This window comes from Salvelinus alpinus, chromosome 24, assembly GCF_045679555.1.
Source record: "Salvelinus alpinus chromosome 24, SLU_Salpinus.1, whole genome shotgun sequence".
Lineage (NCBI taxonomy): Eukaryota > Metazoa > Chordata > Actinopteri > Salmoniformes > Salmonidae > Salvelinus > Salvelinus alpinus.
Window position 1 is genome coordinate 15,722,692 of NC_092109.1, and position 27,688 is coordinate 15,750,379.

The window sequence follows — 27,688 nt, forward strand, 5'->3', positions numbered from 1 at the left end:
CAGCGCAAGAACTAATGGAGCGGAGCCTTTAATTGACTTTTACAGACTCATAGAATGACTCTATCGCGTGGATTTGTTTGTATCTCTGATGTTCTCTTGCACAGTGAAGACTCCTCAGTGTAGTTTTGGCAGTGAATTGGTTGCATGTCACCCTGTACAGCTAGATGCTGTATAAGGCATTCATCCCTCCTTTAAACTCTTTGTTTTTGTCAGTTGGAATATCCCATGACAATACCTCTATACTCACACAGACTTCAAACTCTCTACTATAGTAGCATCCTCACAACGTTCCACTACCCAGCCCTGTTATGACCATTGTGTAGCTACAGCTGTAGGTTCCTGGGCTGCCGGCATAGGCACTTGTCACCTCCATTTTCTCTCTCTCTCTCCTCTCCCTCTGGTTTTCTTTCCACATCCTCCTCCTCCTCTTCTTCCTCTACCTTTCATCTTTAATATGCTCCTTTCTTCTCTTCCGCTCAGTTGTAATCTTCCTCCCCTCCACCTTCCCCAAATCCTTTACCTCAACCCTCTCCTCCACTCACATGTCTGGGAGCATGCTTCCCCCTTCCTCCCCCCTCTGTCTCTCGCTCTCTGTCACTAATATGCCGTCTCACTAACCCTAGTGTTCCCTCCCTCCCTCTCACCTCTATACAGTTAAGCATCCTCCAGATGTGTCAGCCTCTGGGGTGTGATGGTGGAAAGGAGGGAGAGAGATTGAGAGAGGGAGCGAGACAGAGAGGAAGAGAGAGAGGGAGAGAGAGAGGGGGGAGAGAGAGAGAGGGGGGGAGAGAGAAGCAGAGAGGGAGCGAGTGAAGGAGAAAACGAGAAAATAAGATGGAATTGGAGAGGCGGTTGGCTCTCTCTTTTCTCCTCTGTTTCTGCTCATGTTTTATGGATGCTTTGTATCTCCCAGGCAACCGTATGTATCCTGTTGTTGATTTTAATCAAAGCTCCGAGCTGCTGAATAATAAAAAAAAAGGGGGAAATTAAAAAGTCTTCAGAAGCTTCAGAAGGGATGGAGTAATTACCCATTACACCAGACCAGCTTAATCACACTCTACACCGAGAGAGAGCTCCCAGCAGGCCTGACTAATCGCACCATGACGAATTCCACTAGCTCACACACACACGCATGCATCCACAAACACAAACACAAACACAGAAACACACACACCAGAGGAGGCTGGTGGGAGGAGCTTTGGGAGGATGGATTATTGTAATGGCTGGAATGGAATAAATGGAATGGTATCAAACATATGGAAATTACAATGAGCCTGTCCTCCTATATCTCCTCCCACCCGCCTCCTCTGACACACACACACACACACACACACACACACACACACACACACACACACACACACACACACACACACACACACACACACACACACACACACACACACACAAACACACAAACACACACACCACACACAAACACAGCATCCCGGAGAGGATGCTACTGTTTAGCCAGAGAGGAAGGAGGAAGGTGCAGTGACAGACACCTGCATGCAGGGCTATTTTTAAATGTGCACAGGAGCCGTTTGGTGCACGTGTCGAGCCACTCCTTTGCTGGTGACATCCCGAAACCCAGAGAACCAGACTGTTCCTGTAACTGTTGTGTGGAGGAGCTTAAAGGCCATGTGCATTTACAATACCACATAGGGGCTCTGAAGTGGACCCTTTTTAACTGATGTAAACACTGAGTCGGAGAGAGGGAGGTAAATAGAAAAGAGGGAGCGCTCTCTCCGACTTAAGGCTCCCAGTCAGTCCCAGGGAATTGTCTGTAAAAGACCTCACATGGTGGGGATGCCTGTGTTGGCTGGCCTTCAATAATAATTATAGAGTGCTGTCAGGGATAAGACGTCCACCCACTGTGTGCCTCTTCTGTTTCCTGACAAAACTACTGAGAGACAGATACCAGGGTAGGGCAGGGGTGGTACATAGGAACACCTGCTGTATGGATTTCCATTTCTATGTGTGGATTCGCAAGTCAGTCTTTTTAATGGCTGTCAATGTGAATAACGTATGTTGGTTCATGTGTGTGGAGCTTTGCATATGAGTGTGTTTCACGTTCTCAGAGGAGAGAGCTGGCGTGGGCCCTATCCCTGTGTTGAGGGGGCCGACAGGAAGTGATGTCGCTGTATAGGATCATCCCTGGCTCTAATCCGTCTCACTGTCAGAAGCAGGGCCAAAGATGCAAAGCTGTTATATACACACACACACACACACACACACACACACACACACACTCACACTCACACTCACACACACACACACACACACACACACACACACACACACACACACACTCACACTCACACTCACACACACACACACACACACACACACACACACTCACACTCACACTCACACACACACACACAGTAAAAGATAGAAAGCTCTCTGCATGGGTGACAGTGCATTGCATGAGGCTGTAGGAAACATCTGACAGCTCCTATTGGATCACAGACAACACCTGTCTGCACTGTTTCCAGCGCCAATATGTCTCAATCCCCATTTATACCTACAGCTAGCATGCGTCCTTCTTCCTGATCTTGTCCTGATCGTGCCCGTTTACACTTAAGATCTGACCAAAAATCAGTTCACCGTTTGTCTTTTAATCGTGTACACCTGTCTTAAAATGTGAGCACAATCAGAATGAGGACACGATCAGGACAAAGGAGGCATGTTAGAACCAGGTATAAACGTGGCTTCAGACTCCGTTGATGGGGAGCTCAGTCACACTGTCTGTTTGTTATGCTGCACATCTAACCACAGGGCTCCTGTTTCTCTGTAGGCCTGTCAATCAAAGGCTGATAATTATGCATGTGCAAAATGGAGGATACGCTATCTAGATTCCATGATGCTATCTGTTGAAAAGACGGCGGTGACTTGACGGTGACTTTCTGAAGGGAACACCTGGGGTCTAAACTATATCATTAACGCCTTTCTCTCTCGCTGTTTGATTCAGAGTAACTCTTGTAATCCGCCGTTGCTGCATTTTCCCTCCAGTTCGAGCTATGACATTGATATCACTTACTTACACTCTGATATCTAGCTCTCTCTTTTTTGTGTCTCTCTTTCTTTTTCCACTCCCTCTTTCATACCCGCTGATGAATTGAGTCGTGTCAAAAGTCAACGTCAGTCTCCCAGAGGCATTCTATCAATGAGGAGTTATTTTCATAATCTCCCAGTTTCTATGTATGAATGAGTGTGTTTGTGAGTGTGTGGATGTATGTTTGTACGGAATGTGTGTGGGTTTGTCCCACTCGCGAGTGTCTAAGACCACTTTCAGCTATTCTGTCACAGCCATTTCTCAGTTGCTAGGACTGCATTGTGTAAGACACCCGTACACACACACACGCACGCACGCACGCACGCACGCACGCACGCACGCACGCACACACACACACACACACACACACACACACACACACACACACACACACACACACACACACACACACACACACACCCCTCCACTCCCTGGCATCATGTGGTTTAGATGTATTACCGCAAAGAAGGGACAGTGTCGGCTGCATTGACGTCTAATGGCGCAAACTAAGACACATGAGGTCATATGATTACAAATTAAGTTATTTTACCAACCATCATTTTCCCTGTCTCCTCCTCCTCTCATTTTCTCTCTCTCTCGCTCTCTCTCTCCCCTTGGCGCTCTCTCTCTCTCTCTCTGCCTGCCTGGAGTTGAGAGATAAAGCAGCTACATCTTAATCTGTGGCTGGCACAAACCTACAAAGCAGGCAATTAAGTTCACATTTCCTCCTCTTTCTCCCTGCTTTACTTTTGTTCTTTCTCTCCTTTTCTCTTTTTCTCAGTCCCTCTTGCTGTCACTCGTGTTAACGTCAGTGTGTGTCATGTGCGTGTCTCTACAGAGCAGCGCGAGCGTTTGGAGAGTACCTGTCCCACACACACCCTGAGAACCGAAACGGATCAGGTCAGAGTCTCTCCCTCCCTGCCACCTCTTCTTCTCCCTCCATCTTTCTGTTCGTTTTCCTCTTTTACTTGTTCCTTTTTTCTTTTGTAATAGCGTATTTCATCCTCCTTCCGTATGCCGTTGACATAATGTATATGTGAACCACTGATGGCGAATGGATGATAATGTTCCGCTATTCTCTCTCGTCTTCTGCTGTCTGTTTCTATTTCTCTCTCTCCTTCTTCTTTAACCTGCAGCCCATCTCCTGTCTGACACGTTTGTGGGCCCAGACTCTGTCTCCCCTGGAGGTGTCCGTCACCACCACAACAACAACCATCCATACCCCCACAGGGGCTCTCCGGCCTCCCCTGAGTCCAGCCTGGTGAAGCATCCGCTGGACCACCTCCAGCCCCCGCCCGCCTCCATCACCACCACCAAGACCCGCCTGTCTCTGGAGCGCAGCTTCTCGGCCGAGGAGGACCAGCAGAAGTGTGTGGAGTGCGCCCTGCAGCCCGCCCGCGTCTACACCATCACCGGAGAGCACGGTATGCTGGGTAGCAACCGCGGCAGCAAGGAGAGCCTGGAGCTGGAGCTGCTGAAGGGGGCGTCGCCCCTAGTCCAGCCCTCCACCTCCCCCTCCTCCACCTCCTCCTCCTCACCCACCCAGCACCACCTCCGTCACGGTCACCGCAGCAACACTCACCGCGATGACGGGAGCCATCGTCACGGCAACCCCGTGGCCGGCGGCAGTGGCAGCAACCATCACTCTCTGACTGTTACCGGTGGGGGAGCCTCCCACCATGGTCACCATGGCAGCCACCACCATCTATCCCAGCAGCCTCTGTCGAGCTCGGTCAGCGCGCAAAACATCCGCAGCTGGGGCGAGGGGGGCAAGGGGGACTCACGGGAGGACTGCAGCCTCAATGTGGTCTTGGACTCTAGTGGGGCCCCGTCCCGTAGCCAGGGCTCCCTGGATCTAGAGAGCTCCCGCGAGGCAGGCAAGCAACACAGGCGCCTAGAGAGGATGTGCAGTGTGGACCGGATGACTGGGCTGGAGAGAGGTGAGACGGGGGAGACAGAGAGGGAGAGGCGCTGAAATCAAAGTGGGGTTGTGGGGGGGGGTCGATGTTATTTGGATTGTGACGTGGTCTGTATTTCTGACTCTTCGTCTCTCCGTCTCTCCTCTGCTGTCTCTCCCTGTGTGTCTCCCTCTCTCCCTCTGTGGAGTGGACTGGTGCTGTGTCCTTTAAGGTTTCCTATTGTTGCTTTACAAACATACACACTCTATGTGGCTGGCTGGCTGCTACTGTAACTTCTATTCATTATATCTCTCTCCACAGAGGACAACAACTGGTACCCAAAAGACAATATGTTCAGCTTTCAGACTGCTACTACCACCATGCAGGCGTGAGTACCCAGTCCTAATGCTCTCACACACACACACACACACACACACACACACACACACACACACACACACACACACACACACACACACACACACACACACACACACACACACACACACACACACACACACACACACACACACACCTACACACACACAAACACACACAACCTTAGGGTCTGGTGCTTGTGCAGGTGCTACTGCTGCTAACCCCTGAATACCTGCCTCTCTGGGGACATGCTGACATGTCACGGGGACTCAACGTCCACACTTTACCCCTTTCTACCCCCCCCCCCCCCCCCGTCTCTCTCCCTATCGTCTACCCTCCCCCCTCTCTGACCTCACTGACCTCGCTTCTTTAATACACACATGTTGTAATGGCCGTGACCTAAAGGATGTTGATATCGTTCATTTTCTTTCTTTTTCATGCACTCCTTTCTCTGACCCGCTGCAGGATATCGTGAGTATCTTTGACCTGTTGAATCCAGCTTTCCTCCCGCTCCTAACCCTGTGTCCCCTAACTCCATGACCCTTAACCCACTGACCATTAACCCTTCCTTGGGGTGAGTGTTTGAAGTTACAGAGGAAACTGACTTTACTGTAAGTAGAGTGAACCAGGAAGCACATACAGGTATCAATCCAGGAGCTGTGTTTGTCAATGTTACTGTATGGGAGAGTGGGGTAGGTTGAGAGGAGAGTGGGGTAGGTTGAGAGGAGAGTGGGGTAGGTTGAGAGGAGAGTGGGGTAGGTTGAGAGGAGTGTGGGGTAGGTTGAGAGGAGAGTGGGGTAGGTTGAGAGGAGAGTGGGGTAGGTTGAGAGGAGAGTGGGGTAGGTTGAGAGGAGAGTGGGGTAGGTTGAGAGGAGAGTGGGGTAGGTTGAGCCATGTTTTACATTCAGCATCACTCCGTCAAGGGAAATATAGTATTATAGTATTCAAACATAGCTTGTCTCTTAGCACATCTTACCCTGGGTACGGGGTAGGTTGAGCTGTGGGACAGGGGAAGTTTAGCCGCCTGCAAATTTCTTTACTTAATTCAAAATTACCACTACCTTTTTAAATGACAGGATAGGATTGAAAAGTTTTCAAATGGTGATTTACAGAACTTGCAATGGGTTTCTAGCCAGAGGGAGGGTATTTTCTGGCTCCCCACGTCACCGCGGAGCTCATAGTGTTTGAAAATCATCAACACCTTTCAACTTTAGATTTTTTCCGAAAAAATGTCCAAATGCGCCATTTTCACATACACGTATGTGGATAACGGTATTATGCTGGAGATAGTATTATGCTGGTTGAAAGTGGTGGAGTTGCCCTTTAAGTACAGTGGGGAAAGTACTCTGTCATACTTGAGTAAAGTAACAAAAAGTAAAAGTAAATTCTATGCATCAAATTCCTTATATTAAGCAAACTACACTGCACCATTTTCTTGTTCCTTTTTTCTTTTTGGACAGACAGGGGCACACTCCTGATCACACTCCTGATCACACTCCTGATCAAAAAATTTTCAAAAATATAAATATTAAAGTAAATTAAAGGTACCTAAAAAAATTACTTAAGTAGTACTTTAAAGTGTTTTTACTTGTTAAGTACATTACACCACTGGGGGATCATGGCACATACCTACAGCTAATAACCCAGACCGGCTGTAAACTGTAGACTGGTCCGACTGCAGTACTGTTCTCCCTCCCTCACCTCTGGCTAACCCACATGGTCAACTCTTCAGCTAAACCCCAGCTGGCCCTACCTTCTAACGCTAACCTTCTTAACTAACTCAAACAAAGAGACAGCATCCCAAATCCCCATGATGCAAATCTAGCCATTACAGCCAAACCCCCCCCCCCCCCCCCAAGAGCTGACTAAACCCCGTACTATAGCTAAACCCTTCCCTAGCAGTACCCCCCCCCCCCTCTCACTCTCCTCGTGATAAGCCAGCATTCCCCCTCTCATCTTTTCATTCTGTACCACGTCCCAGCAGGGCTTTCCGGGGATTTGTGCAGAGAAAGAGGGGAGAGAGGGAGCTGGATTCGGCTGAAGTCATCCAGAGGTATCTACTGTGTTCCTGGCTGGTCAGTGTGTACTGCTGTGCTCCTGTACTCTCTGACTCCCCCATCCATTATCCATAGGATAGATATAGACTCCCGGGAGGGGTAAAAATAGCATGGGGCACAAGCAGATTGAAATGACGTTACTACCACAAGTGAGAGAAAAAAGCCCACTCAGAGTGTGTTGCGCTGTGCCACAGAGGTAGATGGTGTGTGCAACACAATGCCATACATCTGCACTATCCTCTCACTGCTGCAGTGGAAGTGGGATTCAGTGTGGTAAGTCAGCCATATGTGAGGTTGTACAACGGTAAGGAACCTAGCTAGTGCAGCGCTATCGTAGCTAAAACGCTGTCCAGTTTATTAGGTTTACTCCGTTCACAAAAAAAATTCTGCTACAGACAATGAGTCACGTGGTCGTGGCTCGCTATATAAAGCAGGCAGACAGGCATCGAGGCATTCAGTTACTGTTCGATTGAATGTAAGAATGGGCAAAACGAGTGACCTAAGCAACTTTGAGCGTGGTTTGATCGTCGGCGCCAGACACTCCGGTTCCAGTATCTCAGAAACGCCCTCCTGGGGTTTTCATGCACGATAGAGCCCATTGTTTACCAAGAATGGTGCAACAAACAAAAAGCATACAGTCAGTGGCAGTCCTGTGGGTGAAAACAGCTTGTTGATGAGAGGTCGAAGGAAAATGGCAAGAACCATGCATGCTAACAGGCTGGCCACAAACAGACAAATAACGGCGCAGTACAACAGTGGTGTGCATAACGACATTTTGTAATGCACAACTCGTCTGTCCTTGTCACGGATGGGCTACTGCAGCAGACAACCACACCAGCTTCCACCCCTATCAGCTAAAAACAAGAAGAAACGGCTCCAGTGGGCACGCAGATCACCAACACTGGACAATTGAAGAGTGAAAAAACATTGCCTGGTCCGACGAATCCCAGTTTCTGTTGGATCATGCTGATGGCAGAGTTGGGATTTGGCGTAAGCAGCATGAGTCCATGGCCCAATCCGGCCTGGTGTCAACGGTACAGGCCGGTGGTGGTGGTGTTATTGTGTGGGGAATGTTTTCCTCGCACACGTTAGGTCCCTTGATACCAATTGGGCAATGTTTCCTTGCCACGAAGAAGTCAGGCTGTTCTGGAGGCAAAGGGGGGTCTGACCAAGTACTGGATGGGAGTACCCAATAAACTGGCCACTGAGTGTATATGAGGCATACGTTGCTATGCTTAATGAAGCTAAAGCTAACTCCTAGAGACATGTCAGTTGACATTGGTAGGCTAAAAACCCATGAGCAACTGCATATGGGGCCTAGTTAGATAGTTAGCGACGCTAACGAGGCTAAAGCTAACTCCTGGACAGCTGACTCTGGGAGTGAACCCATTACTGGCAGAGGCTTAGCGGAGTGGCCAACAACTGGATGCATCCGATTTTCAGGGATACAACTAATTCCTTTTCCTCTGAAAACCGGATGTGGGAACTCCACTCAGGCATTTTCTTTTACGCCTGCTACGTAAGGTTAGGCAGATTCAGATGGGCAGACGAACGGACAGATGTTTTCCCACAATGCCAGGCTGGTGCAGTAGAAGGTTACTGTGGCACGAAGCCTCAACTGGTTAATGGAGGAGCAACAGACCACCCTCCCCTCTGTCTGGACATAGAGAGGTATGAAGAGAGAGGGAGAGAAGGAGAGGTAGACAGAGCTGGAGGAGATAGGGATAGTGAGGTAGGGAGAAAGAGATGGGGAAAAGAGAGGATGAGAGGTGCATTGGAGCAGCGTACACAGAGGGAGAGAGAAGAAGGGGACATAACGCCAGAGGAGCATCGGAGCAGCCCTTAACGCGTGAGCAGCATAGATAGATAGATAGATAGATAGATAGATAGATAGATAGATAGATAGATAGATAGATAGATAGATAGATAGATAGATAGATAGATAGATAGATAGATAGATAGATAGATAGATAGATAGATAGATAGATAGATAGATAGATAGATAGATAGATAGATAGATAGATGACTGTGTAGAGGGGGGTCTCTCCTTCTCTTTCATCCTCTCATTAGGGGACATGCTGCGTGTCTCTAGTCTGTAGGCATGCGGGGAAAAAGAGGAGAGCTAGACTTTGTTCCACTTCATTCTATCAGCTCACACTCCCGCCATCCAACACGTGAAGATAGTGACGAGGCCTGCTCTGTTTTAGGGTTAGGGAATGTTTGAGAAATAATTGTTTTAATCACAATATAAAGCTAGTCCGACTGAGTTTTGTTTGACTCTGTGAGTGAAATGAGGTGAAGATTGGATTATCATTCATTGTTGGTGAACAATGTTTCTGGGGGGTAAAACAAGGACTCTTTCTTTCTCCCTCGCTTCTTTCTCCCTTTCGCTCTCTCACTCCGGCTTCCCCATGTCTCACATGCATCCACCCACACGCGGTGGCTATTTTTGACCCTTTCACCAACAGACATGTTGTAGCAGCGGAGAACAATCGCATGGCGTGTTGGAGAGATGTGACATATTGTATGAGGGGGGAGTTGGCCAGAGAGATCAGGTGTTTATCTCTTAGAAAATAGCAATTATACAGAATGGAATTAATAGGGAACGACAGGCGGACCATTAGTGAAATGTCACTCAAAGCTAATGCGGTTATGAAGAGTCGGAACACTTTAAGTTGATCAATGAAGAAGGCGTCTCTGTATTTTCTGTTTTGGGATCTAGGCCACTAAAGGAAACAGGTTGAAACATCTCTATGTCAGGTCAGAAACTTTTTGGATCTAGGCTACTAAAGGAAACAGGTTGAAACATCTCTATGTCAGGTCAGAAACTTTTTGGATCTAGGCCACTAAAGGAAACAGGTTGAAACATCTCTATGTCAGGTCAGAAACTTTTTGGATCTAGGCCACTAAAGGAAACAGGTTGAAACATCTCTATGTCAGGTCAGAAACTTTTTGGATCTAGGCCACTAAAGGAAACAGGTTGAAACATCTGGTCAGAAGCATCTGGATAAGGGCAGTGGTGTTGAATATACAGCAGCAGCAGCTGACAGCAGGTGACAGATACTAGAGGGTATGCAGTAGCAGTTGAATTTTCCTCTGTTACTTAAAACACTCACCTGACTGATCTAAATTATGAAACAATTCAGTCGAAAATCTTTAATATTTTTTTTTCATGTCTCTGTCACTATTTATCTTATTATGGCAGCCTATTCCCTATATAGTGCACTGCTTTCCATAGTGCTGTGTTCCTGTGTGTGTCGAAAGTAGTACACTAATTAGAGTGCCATTTCGGACACAGCCACTCTCTTTCCCTTATTAATTCACTTCTTCCTCTAAGTGATTTTGACTGTCTCCTCTTCTTTTTCTCCTCATGCCCAATCTGCCCACAGGAACTTCCGGAAGCATCTCAGAATGGTGGGCAGCAGGAGGATGAAGGCACAGAGTGAGTCACAGTGTTACTGTGTGCTGTGTGTTCTCCCAACATGTCCGCCCTCCATCAGTGGTTTTGTGTTTTGTTGACTTTGTGTTCATGCATGCTGGGGATTATGCATGGCCTTGTGTGTGATGTGTGTATCGGGGTGTGGCATGCCGTTGTGCACCGGTGAGTGTGTGTGTGTGTTGGCACACGTTTGATGAACCTACATGTGTGTTTATGCTGGTGTTGAGGCGTAGGTGGTCTGGATATGTGAGACGTTACGCTAACGAATGGGAGATCTCCCCAGTCTCTCATTTGTGAGGCTGGTCATGTTGCACTGAGCCAAAACTCACCCACCCAGTGTGTCCTCTGGAGAGGAGTATGTGTGTGTGTGTGTGTGTGTGTGTGTGTGTGTGTGTGTGTGTGTGTGTGTGTGTGTGTGTGTGTGTGTGTGTGTGTGTGTGTGTGTGTGTGTGTGTGTGTGTGTGTGTGTGTGTGTGTGTGTGTGTGTGCGTGCGTGCGTGCGTGCGTGCGTGCGCGTGCGCACGTGTGTATACGCGTGTGTATGTGTGCTTGCTTGTGTGTGACTACAACGGCCCATGTGCGGTGTGTGTTGGGTTGGGTGTTCAGGGTGTGTGTGTTCAGGGTGTGTGTGTTCAGGATGTGTGTGCGGTGCGTGGGTGTGTGACTCTCTCTCCCCACCTGCACTAGCATTTGCCGAGCGTAGAGCGATGAGTTTCAACCGCTCCTGGAGTGACCCCACCCCTGTCAAGAATGACTCTCTACATGACCCCAGAGACAGTGAGTCAATACAGTCACACATGTTACTAAACACACTCACTCAGACACTCACAAACTGGGCACAGGCAAACACACTCATACACAAGCACAAGTATGCTAAACAGAGTTTGGGGTGGTCAATTCCAGTTAATTCCTCTTCCAATTCTCTTCCATGCTTTTCATTGAGGAACATTTTGAGTTGGAATTTGGTTTACTTTCTGAACTGACTGGAATTAAAGTGGAATTGACCCCAACCTTGATGCTGAAGCATTAAGCATTGAAAAGCATTTATGATCAAATACACACGTTCATACAACACCCACACACACACACACACACACACACACACACACACACACACACACACACACACACACACACACACACACACACACACACACACACACACACACACACACACACACACACACACACACACACACACACACACACACACATTAATCAGCTGTGTCTGCTGTTGATTCTGACACTGTCTGTCTTCCTCTGACCGTGGGTCTGTCTCCAAGTTTGTGATGCTCTCTCGCTTTCTCTGTGAGTATTTGTCTCAAATGGTCTGGGAGTGTGTCAAGCTCAGGTCTGGGAGTGTGTCAAGCTCAGGTCTGGGAGTGTGTCAAGCTCAGGTCTGGGAGTGTGTGTGTGTGTGTACGCACTCTATGTGTATGTCGGCATGTGTTTTTCTCTGTAGTTTTTGAATGTTTGTGTGTTTGTTTTCTGTTTTTCCATCTACTTTGTGCCACAGTGTGTCTGACAGTCTGTTGATAGAGGTTACTGTTGATGACATTTGAAATGTCTATTTGTGTCATGTATTTCTCTCCTCTCTGACAGTCCAATGTTTTTCCTCATAATGGTTGACACAATCTGTGTCTCTACCCTGTCACCTTTCCCATTCTCCTTTTTACCTACTCATTCATTTTCTTCTCTCCTTTTTGACTAGACGATGTTCCTTTGTTTCTCATTTTCTTCTCTCCTTTTTGACTAGACGATGCTCCTTTGTTTCTCATTTTCTTCTCTCCTTTTTGACTAGACGATGTTCCTTTGTTTCTCATTTTCTTCTCTCCTTTTTGACTAGACGATGTTCCTTTGTTTCTCATTTTCTTCTCTCCTTTTTGACTAGACGATGTTCCTTTGTTTCTCATTTTCTTCTCTCCTTTTTGACTAGACGATGTTCCTTTGTTTCTCATTTTCTTCTCTCCTTTTTGACTAGACGATGTTCCTTTGTTTCTCATTTTCTTCTCTCCTTTTTGACTAGACGATGTTCCTTTGTTTCTCATTTTCTTCTCTCCTTTTTGACTAGACGATGTTCCTTTGTTTCTCATTTTCTTCTCTCCTTTTTGACTAGACGATGTTCCTTTGTTTCTCATTTTCTTCTCTCCTTTTTGACTAGACGATGTTCCTTTGTTTCTCATTTTCTTCTCTCCTTTTTGACTAGACGATGTTCCTTTGTTTCTCATTTTCTTCTCTCCTTTTTGACTAGACGATGTTCCTTTGTTTCTCATTTTCTTCTCTCCTTTTTGACTAGACGATGTTCCTTTGTTTCTCATTTTCTTCTCTCCTTTTTGACTAGACGATGTTCCTTTGTTTCTCATTTTCTTCTCTCCTTTTTGACTAGACGATGTTCCTTTGTTTCTCATTTTCTTCTCTCCTTTTTGACTAGACGATGTTCCTTTGTTTCTCATTTTCTTCTCTCCTTTTTGACTAGACGATGTTCCTTTGTTTCTCATTTTCTTCTCTCCTTTTTGACTAGACGATGTTCCTTTGTTTCTCATTTTCTTCCACCTATTCATCTGGAAGGTTGTTATTCTCTGTCACTTCACGTCTGTTTCTCTTTGTGCCTCACTGTCACTTTCTATTGACATCTCTCTCCTTCCCTTACACTCTCTCTCTTACCTTTCCCCTCACACACACACTCTCTCTCCCTCCCTTCCACTCTCTCTCCCTCCCTTCCACTCTCTCTCCTTCCCTTCCACTCTCTCTCCCTCCCTTACACTCTCCTTCCCTTCCATTCTCTCTCCCTGCCTTCCACTCTCTCTCCCTCCCTTCCACTCTCTCTCCCTCCCTTCCACTCTCTCTCCCTCCCTTCCACTCTCTCTCCCTCCCTTCCACTCTCTCTCCCTCCCTCCCCCTCTCCCTGTCTCTCTTTCCTTCCCTCCCTCCCCCTCTCCCTGTCTCTCTTGCTCTTCCCTTCCTCTCCCGCCCCACTCTCTTACTCCCTGTCTCCCCTCCTCTCGTCCCATCTCTCTCCCGTCTCCCTCTCTCTCTCTCTGACGTTGTGCCTGCTCTTTGTGTCGGGGGGTCAGGTGGGGACCTGCCTGCCTCATGTGGGACCCTGGATGAGGGGGAGCGTGAGGAGCTAGACTGGGAGGAGGAGAGGGAGATGGAGAGACTTGCCTGTGAGGGAGATGACTTCATCCCACCCAAAATCATGGTGAGGGACTAGGGTTTGCAAAATTCCGGTGTAGTCTCTCTAGACAGACAGGTTGCCTTCAACAATGTACCAATGTTCCATCAGTTTGGCAGAGAGGAAAGGGCAGAGTTGGTACGCATGCCGGATATCCGTCCAGAGCACTATCCGCTCATGTCCTGCTGTAAACATTTCCGCTAGCTAGCTAGATGGAGCTCGCAGAGGATACGTTCAATGAGTGTATTTCACAAGTGAATAGTTTGCATGCGCCATGACGTTACCGTCACAAGCTTACCACCACTGACTGGCTGTGTTATCTGTTATCTGGGACCACATTGTATCCGCCTCTGTCCTGTAATTTGTAAGCCCTGCCTACCCAAACTTGTGATTTGGTGGGAGGGTTGTCTGTCTGATAGGGCTGTTATTTCCCGAGACTAGTCTGCATGTGAACATGTTTACTGAGTTGGAATAGCAAGGTTGTTGTGATTCTTCAACACATGAATGGAAATTAGGCTCGTGAATAAACCAAAAAATAACCTACAGAAATAAATGGGCTATTTTTAGATCCTTAACTGACTGAAATAAAGTGGAATTGACTCCAATCCTGTTGAATGGCAGTAAAGAGCCGTAGATATAATGCAACTTGGCTGCTCAGACATACTAGTATGAATAAGGAATGTTAAGGGCCCAGCAGGCATTGGTTTAGAGACAAAACACTACAGAGAGAGACACAAGTGAATGTGACCCCCCTTTCTCTTCCTTCTTCTTCTCTCTTCTTTCTCCGTCTCTCACTCTCAGCTGATCTCCTCCAAAGTCCCCAAGGCGGAGTACGTTCCCACCATCATCCGCAGGGATGACCCCTCAATCATCCCTATCCTCTATGTGAGTGGAAGCATTTATGATCAAGTACACACATGCATACAACAGCTGGAACAGAGCAGTAGCTAGCCAACTGCTTTGCTTTGGTCTTTGACACACACAAACACACACACACACACACGAACACACACACGTGACACCATCAACTTGTTCTCTATGTGTCTGCATGCACAGATGATAAATCAATTATCATGCATAATATTCAGTGAATGGATATTGAGTGGACATCATGTCTCTGTATCTCCAGGACCATGAACATGCTACGTTTGATGATATCCTCGGTAGGTAAACTGCCCTTTATGTGACTATGTCTTTATTAGTCCCAAATGGCACCTTATTCCCTGTGTAGTGCGCTACTTTTTTTTATGGGCTCCGGTCAAAAGTAGTGAACTATGTAGGGACTAGTTTTCCATTTGGGACGCATCGCGTGTTTGTGAGAATAATGCAGTGTTCCATACTGCTGGCTTTTTGTGTGGGGAAAGTCTCTCTCTCCAACCCCTCTCTCTGTCCCTCTCGCCAACCCCTCTCCCTGTCTCTCTCTCCAACCCCTCTCCCTGTCTCTCTCTCCAACCCCTCTCCCTGTCTCTCTCTCTAACCCATCTCCCTGTCTCTCTCTCCAACCCCTCTCTCTGTCCCTCTCGCCAACCCCTTTCTCTTGCTCTCTCTCTAACCCCTCTCTCTTGCTCTCTCTCTAACCCCTCTCTCTTTCTCTCTCTCTAACCCCTCTCTCTTTCTCTCTCTCTAACCCCTCTCTCTTTCTCTCTCTCTAACCCCTCTCTCTTGCTCTCTCTCTAACCCCTCTCTCTTTCTCTCTCTCTAACCACTCTCTCTTTCTCTCTCTCTAACCCCACTCTCTTTCTCTCTCTCTAACCCCACTCTCTTTCTCTCTCTCTAACCACTCTCTCTTTCTCTCTCTCTAACCACTCTCTCTTTCTCTCTCTCTAACCCCTCTCTCTTGCTCTCTCTCTAACCCCACTCTCTTTCTCTCTCTCTAACCCCTCTCTCTTTCTCTCTCTCTAACCACTCTCTCTTTCTCTCTCTCTAACCCCTCTCTCTTTCTCTCTCTCTAACCACTCTCTCTTTCTCTCTCTCTAACCCCTCTCTCTTTCTCTCTCTCTAACCCCACTCTCTTGCTCTCTCTCCACAGAGGAGATTGAGAAGAAGCTAACAGCCTACAGGAGAGGCAGCAGAATCTGGAGGATGCTCATCTTCTGTCAGGTGAGACAGGGAGAGAGTAGAGCGAGAGAAAGATAGGGGAGAAAGAGAGATGACGATGATTATGAAAGGACAAAAGAAAACCCTTGTTAGGTTGAATGATGTAAATCCCAGCGGGAAGATAGATAACAACTCAATTAGCGATTTGAAACTCTGGAGTGGAGGGGCTAATTATATGACTACTGTATTTCATGTGAGTGCCAGGTAGTGGTGTTGGTTTGAATCTTGACTGTAAACTTGAAAAGCAGTGGGTTTGTTATAGGGAGGTCCAGGGCATCTGTACCTGTTGAAGAATAAAGTGGCCACATTCGCCAAGGTGGAGAAAGAAGAGGACATGAGCCAGTTAGTGTCATCAGTCATACTCTTCATACAGCAGTCATACTCTTCATACAGCGGTCATACTCTTCATACAGCGGTCATACTCTTCATACAGCGGTCATACTCTTCATACAGCGGTCACACACTTCATACAGCGGTCACACTCTTCATACAGCGGTCATACTCTTCATACAGCGGTCACACTCTTCATACAGCGGTCATACTCTTCATACAGCGGTCAAACTCTTCATACAGCGGTCACACTCTTCATACAGCGGTCATACTATTCATACAGCGGTCATACTCTTCATACAGCGGTCATACTCTTCATACAGCGGTCATACCCTTCATACAGCGGTCACACTCTTCATACAGCGGTCACACTCTTCATTCAGCGGTCATACTCTTCATACAGCGGTCACACTCTTCATACAGCGGTCATACTCTTCATACAGCGGTCACACTCTTCATACAGCGGTCATACTCTTCATACAGCGGTCATACTCTTCACACAGCGGTCATCCTCTACTCTACATACAGCGGTCATACTCTACATACAGCGGTCATACTCTTCATACAGCGGTCATACCCTTCATACAGCGGTCATACTCTTCATACAACGGTCATACTCTTCATACAGCGGTCATACTCTTCATACAGTGGTCATACTCTTCATACATCGGTCATACTCTTCATACAGCGGTCACACTCTTCATACAGCGGTCATACTCTTCATACAGCGGTCACACTCTTCATACAGCGGTCATACTCTTCATACAGTGGTCATACTCTTCACACAGCGGTCATCCTCTACTCTACATACAGTGGTCATACTCTTCATACAGCGGTCATACTCTTCATACAGCGGTCATACTCTTCATACAACGGTCATACTCTTCATACAGTGGTCATACTCTTCATACATCGCTCATACTCTTCATACAGTGGTCATACTCTTCATACAGCGGTCATACTCTTCATACAGTACCTGGATGGATCCCAAATGGCACGGTATTGCATTTACAGTGCACAACTTTTGACATTGTGGAACCCTTTTCCATATACAGTGCACAATCTTTTACCAGAACCCTAAGGGCCCTGCTCAAAAGTAGTGCACTAAATAGGGAATAGGGTGTCATTTGGGACGTATACATACAGTACTTGTCTCTCTGTTAGTACTGTTAGAGTAGCAGGATTGTTGTAACTGAACCATGTTGTCCTCCTACAACAGGTTCTGGAGGAGGCTGAGTCGGTTTATGAGCAAAGTGAACCCTGAACCCAACCTCATCCACATTATGGGCTGCTACGTCCTGGGAAACCCCAATGGAGAGAAGGTACACTACAGTTCTCAATGAAGAGGGTAGAGAATCTCTCTTTTTCTTTTCTCTCCCTCTACTTATCTCCCTACTTCTCTCCCTCCTCTCTCTCTACTTCTCTCCCTCCTCTCTCTCCACTTATCTCCCTCCTCTGTCTCGTCATTGTTGGTAATGAGGCCTACTACTGTTGTGTCATCTGAAAACTTGATGATTGAGTTGGAGGCGTGAATGGCCACGCAGTTTTGGGTGAACAGGGAGTACAGGAGGGGGCTGAGCACGCACCCTTGTGGGGGATCAGCGAAGTGGAGGTGTTGTTTCCTACATTCACCAACTGGGGGTGGCCCGTCAAGAAGTCCAGGACCCAGTTGCACAGGGCAGGGTTCAGACCCAGGGCCTCAAGCATAATGACAAGCTTGGAGGGTACTATGGTGTTGAATCCTGAGCTATAGTCAATAAACAGCATTCTTACATAGGTATTCCTCTTGTCCAGATGGGATAGGGCAGTGTGATGGCGATTGCATCGTCTGTGGATCTATTGGGGCAGAAAGCAAATCTCAGTGGGTCTAGGGTGGCAGGTAAATGATCCTTGACTAGTCTCTCAAAGCACTTCATGATGACAGGAGTGAGTGCTACGGGGCTATAGTAATTTAGTTCAGTTATCTTTGCTTTCTTGGGTACATGAACAGTGTTGGACATCTTGAAGCAAGTGGGGACAGCAGAGTGGGATAGGGAGAGATTGAATATGTCCGTAAACACTCCAGCCAGCTGGTCTGTGCATACTTTGAGGACGCGGCTAGGGATGCCGTCTGGGCCGGAAGCCTTGCGAGGGTTAACACACTTACATTTATCGCATATTGACTGGGTGATACATCATAATTTACACTTCAAGTACTCGTATCCTCAGAATTCAGGATCTTGGGAACAGGTTCTTAGAATTCTCCCTCTTGGACTTGACTCAATACCCCCACCACATTAGCATGCTATGTGTATTGGCAGGGTGTATTTACTGGGAGACAGATTGGCAGATCAGAAAAACAGCTAGGATGGGCTTGCTGCTGAGTGGAGACTGGTGTGCTCGATGAAGAGAAATCAAGCTAGCTTCAATAAAACACTAAAGCAAAGGCTCCCAGAATGAGAGTTGTCAACCAGCCCATTAAATTACAGATGAGTTAATTATTTGATTCTCCACAAGCGCATGTCTCCAGCGGTGAGTATGAAAGAAGTGTGTTCCTCAGTGTCATCACCGAGTACAGCATCATGTTGTTTATACAGAAGAAGCAAAGCACATAGACTGGCAATCACTGGGTGCCTTTGAAACGTTTTCTTCTACACACACACACACGCACACACACACACACACACACACAGACACACAGACACACAGACACAGACACAGACACAGACACACACACACACACACACACACACACACACACACACACACACACACACACACACACACACACACACACACACACACACACACACACACACACACACACACACACACACACACACAGTCTCTCTCTCTCGCTCTCTCTCTCTCTCTCTCTCTCTCATTTGCCCTTCCTGTCACCCATCTTGGATGAATGAGGAGTTTGCCATAGCCTAAAAGCTTGGAGCTGGGTCCTTTCGAGGTCCAGGCCCCCCTGGCGAGGAGGGAGAGCCTGGCTGGAGGATTAATTGGTGTCTGTTCTTATCTTTGGCCAACAGCTGTTCCAGAAGTTGAAGAACCTGATGAGGCCTTACTCCATCGAATTTGAGTCGCCACTGGAGCTGTCTGCGCAGGGTGAGGACTGTCAGCGACACACACACACACACACACACACACACACACACACACACACACACACACACACACACACACACACACACACACACACACACACACACACACACACACACACACACACACACACACACACACACACACACACGCACACATACACGACCTGCAATAGCTTTTATTGATGGACTTGTTCCCTCAATCAAAATAGTCATTATTTCTCCTTCTCCTCTCTCTCTGTCTGTCATATTGTTCATTGTTCATTCATTAACTCTGATAAAACTATCTCTCTTTCTTAATTTGCTTTTGATTTCTTTTTCTTTCACTCCTTTGGGTCCATTCACTGTAACTGGACTATCTTGTCTGCCTCTCCCAACCTCCCTCTCTCCCAACCTCCCTCTCTCCTTCCCTCCCTCTTTCCTTCCCTCCCTCTCTCCTTCCCTCCCTCTCTCCTTCCCTCCCTCTCTACCTTTCCCACTCTATTTTGGTGTGAGATAGATAAGGTCTGCAAGGTAAATGGCACTGTGGAGAGGGTCAAACGAACCTGCCCAGCTAGCACATTTGGTTCCTTGGAAGTAGCGGGAACGTATGTCTTTGGTTTCACATTGGTTGTGGGAACGAAGCCATGCGTTTCTTGACCGGTAAAATTGAACTTTTTTTCAACATTCTGAGAACATAAGGGAACATTTAGCCTGTTATGGGAACATTTATTTTTAGGCTGCAGGGAGGTTCTTTGAACATTTTCCTGGGAGGTTTTATTAACTCTGAGAACGGAAATTATAGGTTATTTGGAGGTTTTTGATAAACTTCTTTAAAACATTCACTAAATGTTTCAATAAGACTTTTAATAACACTGCCAGCTTATTTTTGGTTAACTGTTTTTATTACTCCAAGCACAGATAGAGAACAGAAGATTAGTTTCCATGTGTCCTATCTATGGAATTTGACAGTGTGCCACCAGGATGGAGCTAGCATGCCATTTTTTTACACATACAAAGCTGTTCATTTTAGTCTATTCAAACAGAACAAAGAAAACAAGCACTCATTAAGATCAGGTGTGGCCAATTAGTTTTGTTGATGCTGATAACGGAATGTATACGTTTTTAAATAACATTCTTAGAACGTTCTCTGAACGTTACTAAAGTTTTTCTTGTTGTTTTTATGTAAAGCTTTCTTAACGTTCTCAGAACAATTTGAAAACATGACTTTAAACAAAACCATGAGGAAACCTGTAGGAACTGTTATGCTGAGGTACCAAAATTCCCAACGAAGAATGTTGTTTCTTAACGTTCTTGAAACAATTTGAGAACATGACTTCAGTAGAACCATGAGGAAACATTATGCAGAAGTACTGAAATTCCCACAGAGGAACGTTGTTTATTAATGTTCTCTGAAATATTTGAGATGATTCCCAGTGTCAAACCAGTTGGAGAACATTCCTAGAACATTACCAACATTTAAATTAAATGTAACCATGTTTGAACCTTTAGGAAGCGTTCTGTTAAAGTAATGAAATACCAAGAAACAACTTTTTTTTGGTCAAGTTCCGTAAATGTGCTGAGAATGTTCCAAAGCCAAGCAACTATCCTGCACCATTACCAGAAAGTTGTGGGAAGGTTGTATGCAATATAACCATAAGACAACCACTCTCACCAAGCTCTAAAGGCCATGATGCACTGGCAATTTCTTTGAGGCAATATTGTCGAGCAATGTTGCTGGCAACAGAGTAGGGTATGAGACACTGGAGCAGTGATGAGCAGTGAGCAACATGGACATGAATACTGTAATAGATTTCATATGAAGCAGCATATATAAATTTAAAACTCAATTTCCCCATTAATTTACTCATCTCTTATAGCTTGTTGTTGCCTGTTAACGCCCACATCTGAACTGGAATTTATCAGCTAGCAAACAAGCAACAAAGAGGTGTTGCCTGTGCCCTGGTTATCCACTCAAACCTACTGCCAATGCAGACATAAGGATAACTAGATTTAGGAAACATTTTACTTCACAATTCTAAGCACAGAAGTGTAAATTTTAAGCTAACCAGCTAGTTAAACATACAAAAACAATTTAAAACGAAAAATGAAATATAAAATCTGCATGGCTAGCTAGCTAACGAATTAGCCTATTTGTCCCATTGACTTATCATGGGTTGCAGTTAGCATGCTAATCGATTAACATGCGCACCACCGTGGATATTTTTGTCAGTTAAACATGACAAACTGAACACAGTATGTATGTATTAACGTATCATGATATAATATTGTAGTAGATTTTTTCTCGCTTCAGCTCAAAAACGGTCGCCATGTTTTCCAAAATATTTTGGAACAGCAGACTGATCACATGACCAATATCTGTGCTCTGATTGGAGGATTCCTACAAATTGCCCAATAGGTGGCGCTGCTGATCAAGATTCCCCAGATAATAAAAAGTTGCTATTTTTCAATGTAAAATAGTTGCAGCAAACATTGCTCACAACATTGCCTCTCCAAATTGTCAATGTATCATGGCCTTAAGAAACATATGGTTGTCAGAACTTTATGCTCTAGCTGGGTGCTCCCTGAACAGTGAATGTCAACACACAACGATAGATGGTAGAAGTTGAACCATTCATTGTAAATGATATTGTTCTTGAGAATAACAAGTCAAATGCTAAAGAGATTATTATAACATTCGATATCTGTGTGTAACACATACAGTATATTAACTGGGCAATCAGCAGTTGCTACATCCATTTTTGGACTTATTAATGAATGATATGTACCCATTGATTCTTGAAGAATATAATTTATAAATGCCATGAGCTTAGTTCAACTGTCACACCCCATTAGAACACAAAATATAAACTTGTTTTACTCCAATGTTTGTAAATAAAGCAAATGTAAACAAACACTATATAGCCACAAACATGGTTAAAACTATAATTTTGATATCATGCATGGTCAGTCTTTGCATCCATAGCTCTGTCTATGAATTTGAGAGTGGTTACATTTCTCCAGCCCCATCCCTCAGCTTTTTACCAAAACACGGGCGGGGAGGACACTTTGCAATTGTTTCAACTGCTGATTGCCGCTTAAAGGTGGAATCGCTTGAAGGCAACATATAAATGAGCAAATTCTTTGTATTATTAACTAGGTAAGGTACCCTGAAGTGAAACGCATAATTGAACCTTTACTGTATCTTCTTTTATCTAGGAAAAGAGATGATTGAGATGTACTTTGACTTCCGTCTCTTCCGTCTGTGGAAAACTCGCCAGCACTCCAAACTCCTGGACTACGAGGATCTTTTATGACGGGGCTCCAAGTCAAGTCAGTCCTGTAGCAGACATACAGTCTATACTGGGACAGGAGGACCTACTGAACGCCACTGCTCAACTCAACCCTACTGCTCAGCCCCACTGTAACATCTATCATACCTGCTTTCATCCAGGAGAGGACTGGGAGAGGGGGGTGATGAAGAGGAGGAAGAAGAGAAGAGGGACAGGAGTTATAGAGAGGTAGAGGAGGAGGTGAGGGGTGACATAGCAGCTGTCATGGTGCTGTGTGTGTCACCCATTATTTATTTCAACCCTCCTCTTCACCGCCTTCGCAACCACAAAGGTCGAGGGTCAAAAAGAGAGACACCAAGCAGAAGGGATGCTAGAAGGACAACAAGACCTGAAGATGGAGAGAACGAGTGAAAGAGTAGAACGGGAGAGAGATCTTCTGTGCTCTTGCTCTCTCCCGTATGAAACGAGGAACAAAAACATGTATTGTCATGTTTGAGGTGCTCATAGCACTTTAAAGGGCAATTGTTTGGTTCGGTTCTTGTTGGATCTCTCAGAGAATCTGGATTGGAAAAGCATAATTCAATCCATATGTAGGTGTGTATGTATACATCACATGAATATCGTCTAGCTCTAGTCATGCAAATTCTCACTCTGTAAGAATATGATACATTATTTATGTTCGCTGTTTCTTCTGAACTCTCTTCAATAACTCAGGTTTTAGCCATGAAATCATCTCTGTTTGTTTGATCCCCTAATGCACCAGATATTGTAATCCTCATTGCCATTGCTTGGGATGAATGTAGATATAATTTATCTTCTATCTATTTCAACTGATTCAGCTCCAGAGCCAAAAGTGTAGGGGCGATGTCACGAATACATATGTGTGTGTGCATGTGCGTTCGTAGGTCCGTGGGCGTGCGTGCGTGCGTCGTGTGTGTGCCTGCGTGCGTGTGCGTTTTCCCTCTCTGATATAGCCATGCTGAACCATTCCATTTCACACCACAGAGTGAAGTCACTGACACACACTTCCTGCAGATGAGTTGTGATGTCAGGTCTGGTATCATGGCCAATAGCTCAAGCAAACCCCCTATCAGTGTTACCCGGTGGATCCCTTTCTACTGTCTCCATCGGAGTGATGCCATTTAAATGGCCCATGTCTTCCGTCAGTAGCTGTACTCCATCTAGCCTCAAGCCTGTTGGTTGCTCTATCCATCAGCTAGGCCGCTCTGGCTCCCCCTCAGGACCTCTTCCTCCACTGGGCCTTAGTTCAGTCAGAAAATAGGCACTTAATAAATTGGTCTGATCTTCATCATTCCAAGCCATTAAGGAGCCATCTGGGGCTCAGCAGAGTTATGTGCTGTAATGTAATGCACGAGGGGAGAGAGAGTAGTGTGTGTGTGTGTGTGTGTGTGTGTGTGTGTGTGTGTGTGTGTGTGTGTGTGTGTGTGTGTGTGTGTGTGTGTGTGTGTGTGTGTGTGTGTGTGTGTGTGTGTGTGTGTGTGTGTGTGTGTGTGTGTGTGTGTGTGTGTGTGTGTGTGTGTGTGTGTGTGTGTGTGTGTGTGTGTGTGTGTGTGTGTGTGTGTGTCCATCAGCATCACACCATAAAACTACTGTATCAAGAACATCAAGAACACTGGGGGCAGGCAGTCAGATTGCCAGAGGACGGCCAGTGGACATCTAAAAGAGATGACTCCACACTAGTCAAAGCCACCCTGCTCACACACACAGCATTATTCCCTGCACAGCTAACTCTTCTCTGTCGGCGCCAAGTTAACGCAACATAACACGTTTGTCTTCTTTTGTGTGGCTGTTCTGTTGTCCTTTTTCATGTTCATGAGGGTGAAGAGTTGAGTGGTGGATATCGATGTCATCCCTCAGATAGAGCAAAAGATGCCAACGCATTGTCTGCGACGGAGAGCGCTCTCCCTGTTGGAGTCTGAGTCATGTAACCCAGACTCTGACTCAGCAGTCAGCAGAAGTTCTATAGGTTCTGTTCTGTTCTCTGTAGTTCATATAAGCCTTCGTTGCTGCATCTAATGAAAGATGCAAACAGCCATACTGTCTCTCACTCCACCCGTATCTTCTCCTTCATGTGACACCAATTTCTATGACTGTACTGTTACCTTTTCAATATAAAGTGTGAGGGAAATATAAAGTGTTTGGGAAATATAAAGTCTTAGGGAAAACATAAGGATTAAAAAGAAATATATTTTTAAAAAAATTAGGATTTGTTTTAGCTAATCATTTAAGCTATTTGCTTCTTGCCTCTATCAATGTTACTGTATGTGGCATGGTATAGAGCGCAGAGTAAGAATCCACAAACATGTATTTCTCCTCCATCTGTGTTTTGTAGCAGCAACGTTGAAGAGATGGGGGGGTAAGAAAGTTGAGAATGCCCTAAAATGATTGATGTCTCACTCTTTTTGAAACTCTCTTGCTAACAGGGCTTAATGTGCAGCGACTCACTGTACTGTACGCTTCAGAGTTCTAGGCACTGAGGGAAAACAAAAATGCTTGTTTTCTTTCATGTCTCATAGGAACTCAGACAGAGGAAGATGCTGTTTCTCATGCCTGCCTTGTTGACATGGACTTTGGTCAAAAGTAGTGCACTATAACGGAAAGAGTGTGACATTTGGGACGAAGCCCAGTAGGTGTGCTCTTCAGCCACGTCTTCCCTCCTCCCTCCGCTGCCCACTCAGAGATGGACGGTGGCTGGCTCAACGGGAAGATGATTGGCTTAGTTAGAGGAGGATCGCTTGATGACACACTGAGGAGGCATACAGCCCGCCCACCTGGTGGATTATGGCCGCCTTACTGGCTGACTACATTGCAGACACACCCATGTCAGATGTCACAACACCTGGATAGGTGTTTAACATATCAGCAAACAACATCATATGATACAGCAGCAATCTGATGCCCGACTGTACAGTCGATGGCCTGGCACACAACCATTGGTTGATGCAACGCAATGTCTGCAATGTAGTCGGCCTGGAACGCGACCATTATGTTTTGGGGAGGGGAAGGAAAGCCCCATGATTGATATTTAGTTCCATTAAGAAATCCACAGCCTTTTGTATGTCTGTTTTTATTATATAGCAAGTAGTCTAAACTGAATTATAATCTATGAGTCATTTAAGATAATGTGATCATTTGTTTATTTTGGAGCACTCTGACTCTCAATGTGTTTTATGAGGTAGATCAATGTAAATATCAACAATAAAATACACACTGTATATCTCTACTGGTGATAAGAATCATTTGAAATGACCAACATCGAAAGCAAATATGTGTAGTGAGCCTGTCATTGTACTTTACCCTCATGGTATTGGGAGGGAGAAAATGCCTTTTTGAGTAAAGTTGGCTATCAAGTCTACTGAGAGAAACGATGTACACAACTGACATTGACTTGTACATAATGGGTTTTAAAGCATATTTTCCAGTAAAGTGTTCTGTTGAAATTGAGACCGGTGTGCCTGTTTTTCTTTTCAATCGCGTCTTGTCATTTCATTAAAGCGAATATTAACGGCGTTGTGCTGAAGCTGGTGTCTTTGATCCTGACAGGACATCTCCTACTCTGCTCACACTCCGCTCCTAAGAGAAATGACAACTTCCAGTGACCCTGTGTCATGTCCATAGCAGGGTCGGGGAACAGGTCAATTTAACATAATTGAGTGATTTGCTTGGAAATGAAGTCTGAACTGACGACGCACTACGCAGACTGCACACTCCACAAAGCAATGGGACTCTACAGAGACTAGCATTGATTTAGATGAGGCGGCTATAACTTTTTAAATGAAGGGGAGAAGGAGAGTAAGGGGTTGCTTCAACAAAATGACTTTTACGTTGGATATTCTCAGAGAAAACTGACCGTGCCTTGCAGTATCATTTCATCTGTTGGGCTGATGATGTGTATTACTTTGTCGAACATTGACGTTACACTCTGTTTGCCCCCTCTGAACTAGGCTACAATAGAACAAGAGGGATAGACTGACGTTAGACGAAAACAAGCTCTAGTATGTAGTAGTAACATAAGACAGCTGAACATTAAAGTAGCGAGCCACATGTTCACGTTGATCATGAGACTGTGGTAATGGAGATATACTAGGGGACGTTCTGGCCCTCTTATTTTCTCCATTGTGCTGACAGACTGACCAGACACATACCAGAGAAATATGCCTAGGTAACTGGATGCTAATGGTAGAAGAGACATATAGTCTGACAATTCCAATAAGACACATACCAGAGAAATATGCCTAAGGCAACTGGACACTAATGATAAGAAGAGACATAAAGTCTGCCAATTCCAATAAGGACATACCAGAGAGGCGCCTGGAGCAGTTGGACACACTAAGCATGGGGTCTGTTGACACACTGGGATAGAGGGTCCGGCCACCATTATAAACTGATTGAAGGCAGATGGTGGTGAATGACTTCATAGGGGATGGACATAATACTATGTGTGTATAAATATAGGAAATGGACTTCTGGGAGGTGTGGGTTCCGCGGGGTGGGTTCCGCAGGGTGGGTTCCGCGGGGTGTGTTCCGCGGGGTGTGTTCCGCGGGGTGAGTTCCGCGGGGACATGCCAGTTGGCTGTACAGTTGTAATAAAGAGCATGTTTGAATTTACAAGTTCTGATAAGCGTTGTATTTGAAATGATTTTCCACGACAAATTTGGCGAGCTTGCCAGGAGCTGATAGGGACTGGGACGTTCTTGGCTGATGATGGGTTCTTTGGACAATCTGACAAACAAGGGTGGCCGCCCAACTATAGGACGGTAAGCAAGTTCTTACAATAGTTGAAATGTTTGTGTAAGATTGCTTCAGAGATACTGTCTCAGCGAGAGGAGCGCCACGTAAGTCTCTCTTTCAAATTTCCTAAAATGAAACCAGTA

At 45.8% G+C, this 27,688-nt stretch overlaps 1 protein-coding gene across 1 annotated transcript in view; it reads left to right on the forward strand.

Moving 5' to 3' along the window:
- Positions 1 to 26,258, forward strand: part of LOC139552227 (NMDA receptor synaptonuclear signaling and neuronal migration factor-like) — a 38,616-nt gene extending 12,358 nt beyond the window's left edge. Inside the window, exons 2-15 of the mRNA XM_071363743.1 lie at positions 3,897 to 3,958; positions 4,195 to 4,998; positions 5,278 to 5,344; positions 5,800 to 5,805; positions 10,781 to 10,833; positions 11,518 to 11,607; positions 13,905 to 14,032; positions 14,807 to 14,890; positions 15,135 to 15,168; positions 16,035 to 16,105; positions 16,365 to 16,444; positions 17,652 to 17,754; positions 19,450 to 19,525; positions 22,720 to 26,258. Coding sequence (XP_071219844.1) covers positions 3,897 to 3,958; positions 4,195 to 4,998; positions 5,278 to 5,344; positions 5,800 to 5,805; positions 10,781 to 10,833; positions 11,518 to 11,607; positions 13,905 to 14,032; positions 14,807 to 14,890; positions 15,135 to 15,168; positions 16,035 to 16,105; positions 16,365 to 16,444; positions 17,652 to 17,754; positions 19,450 to 19,525; positions 22,720 to 22,817 — 1,756 coding nt within the window. The 3' untranslated portion in view covers positions 22,818 to 26,258. The remainder of the gene's footprint in view (positions 1 to 3,896; positions 3,959 to 4,194; positions 4,999 to 5,277; positions 5,345 to 5,799; positions 5,806 to 10,780; positions 10,834 to 11,517; positions 11,608 to 13,904; positions 14,033 to 14,806; positions 14,891 to 15,134; positions 15,169 to 16,034; positions 16,106 to 16,364; positions 16,445 to 17,651; positions 17,755 to 19,449; positions 19,526 to 22,719) is intronic.
- The last annotated feature ends 1,430 nt before the right edge of the window (positions 26,259 to 27,688 follow it).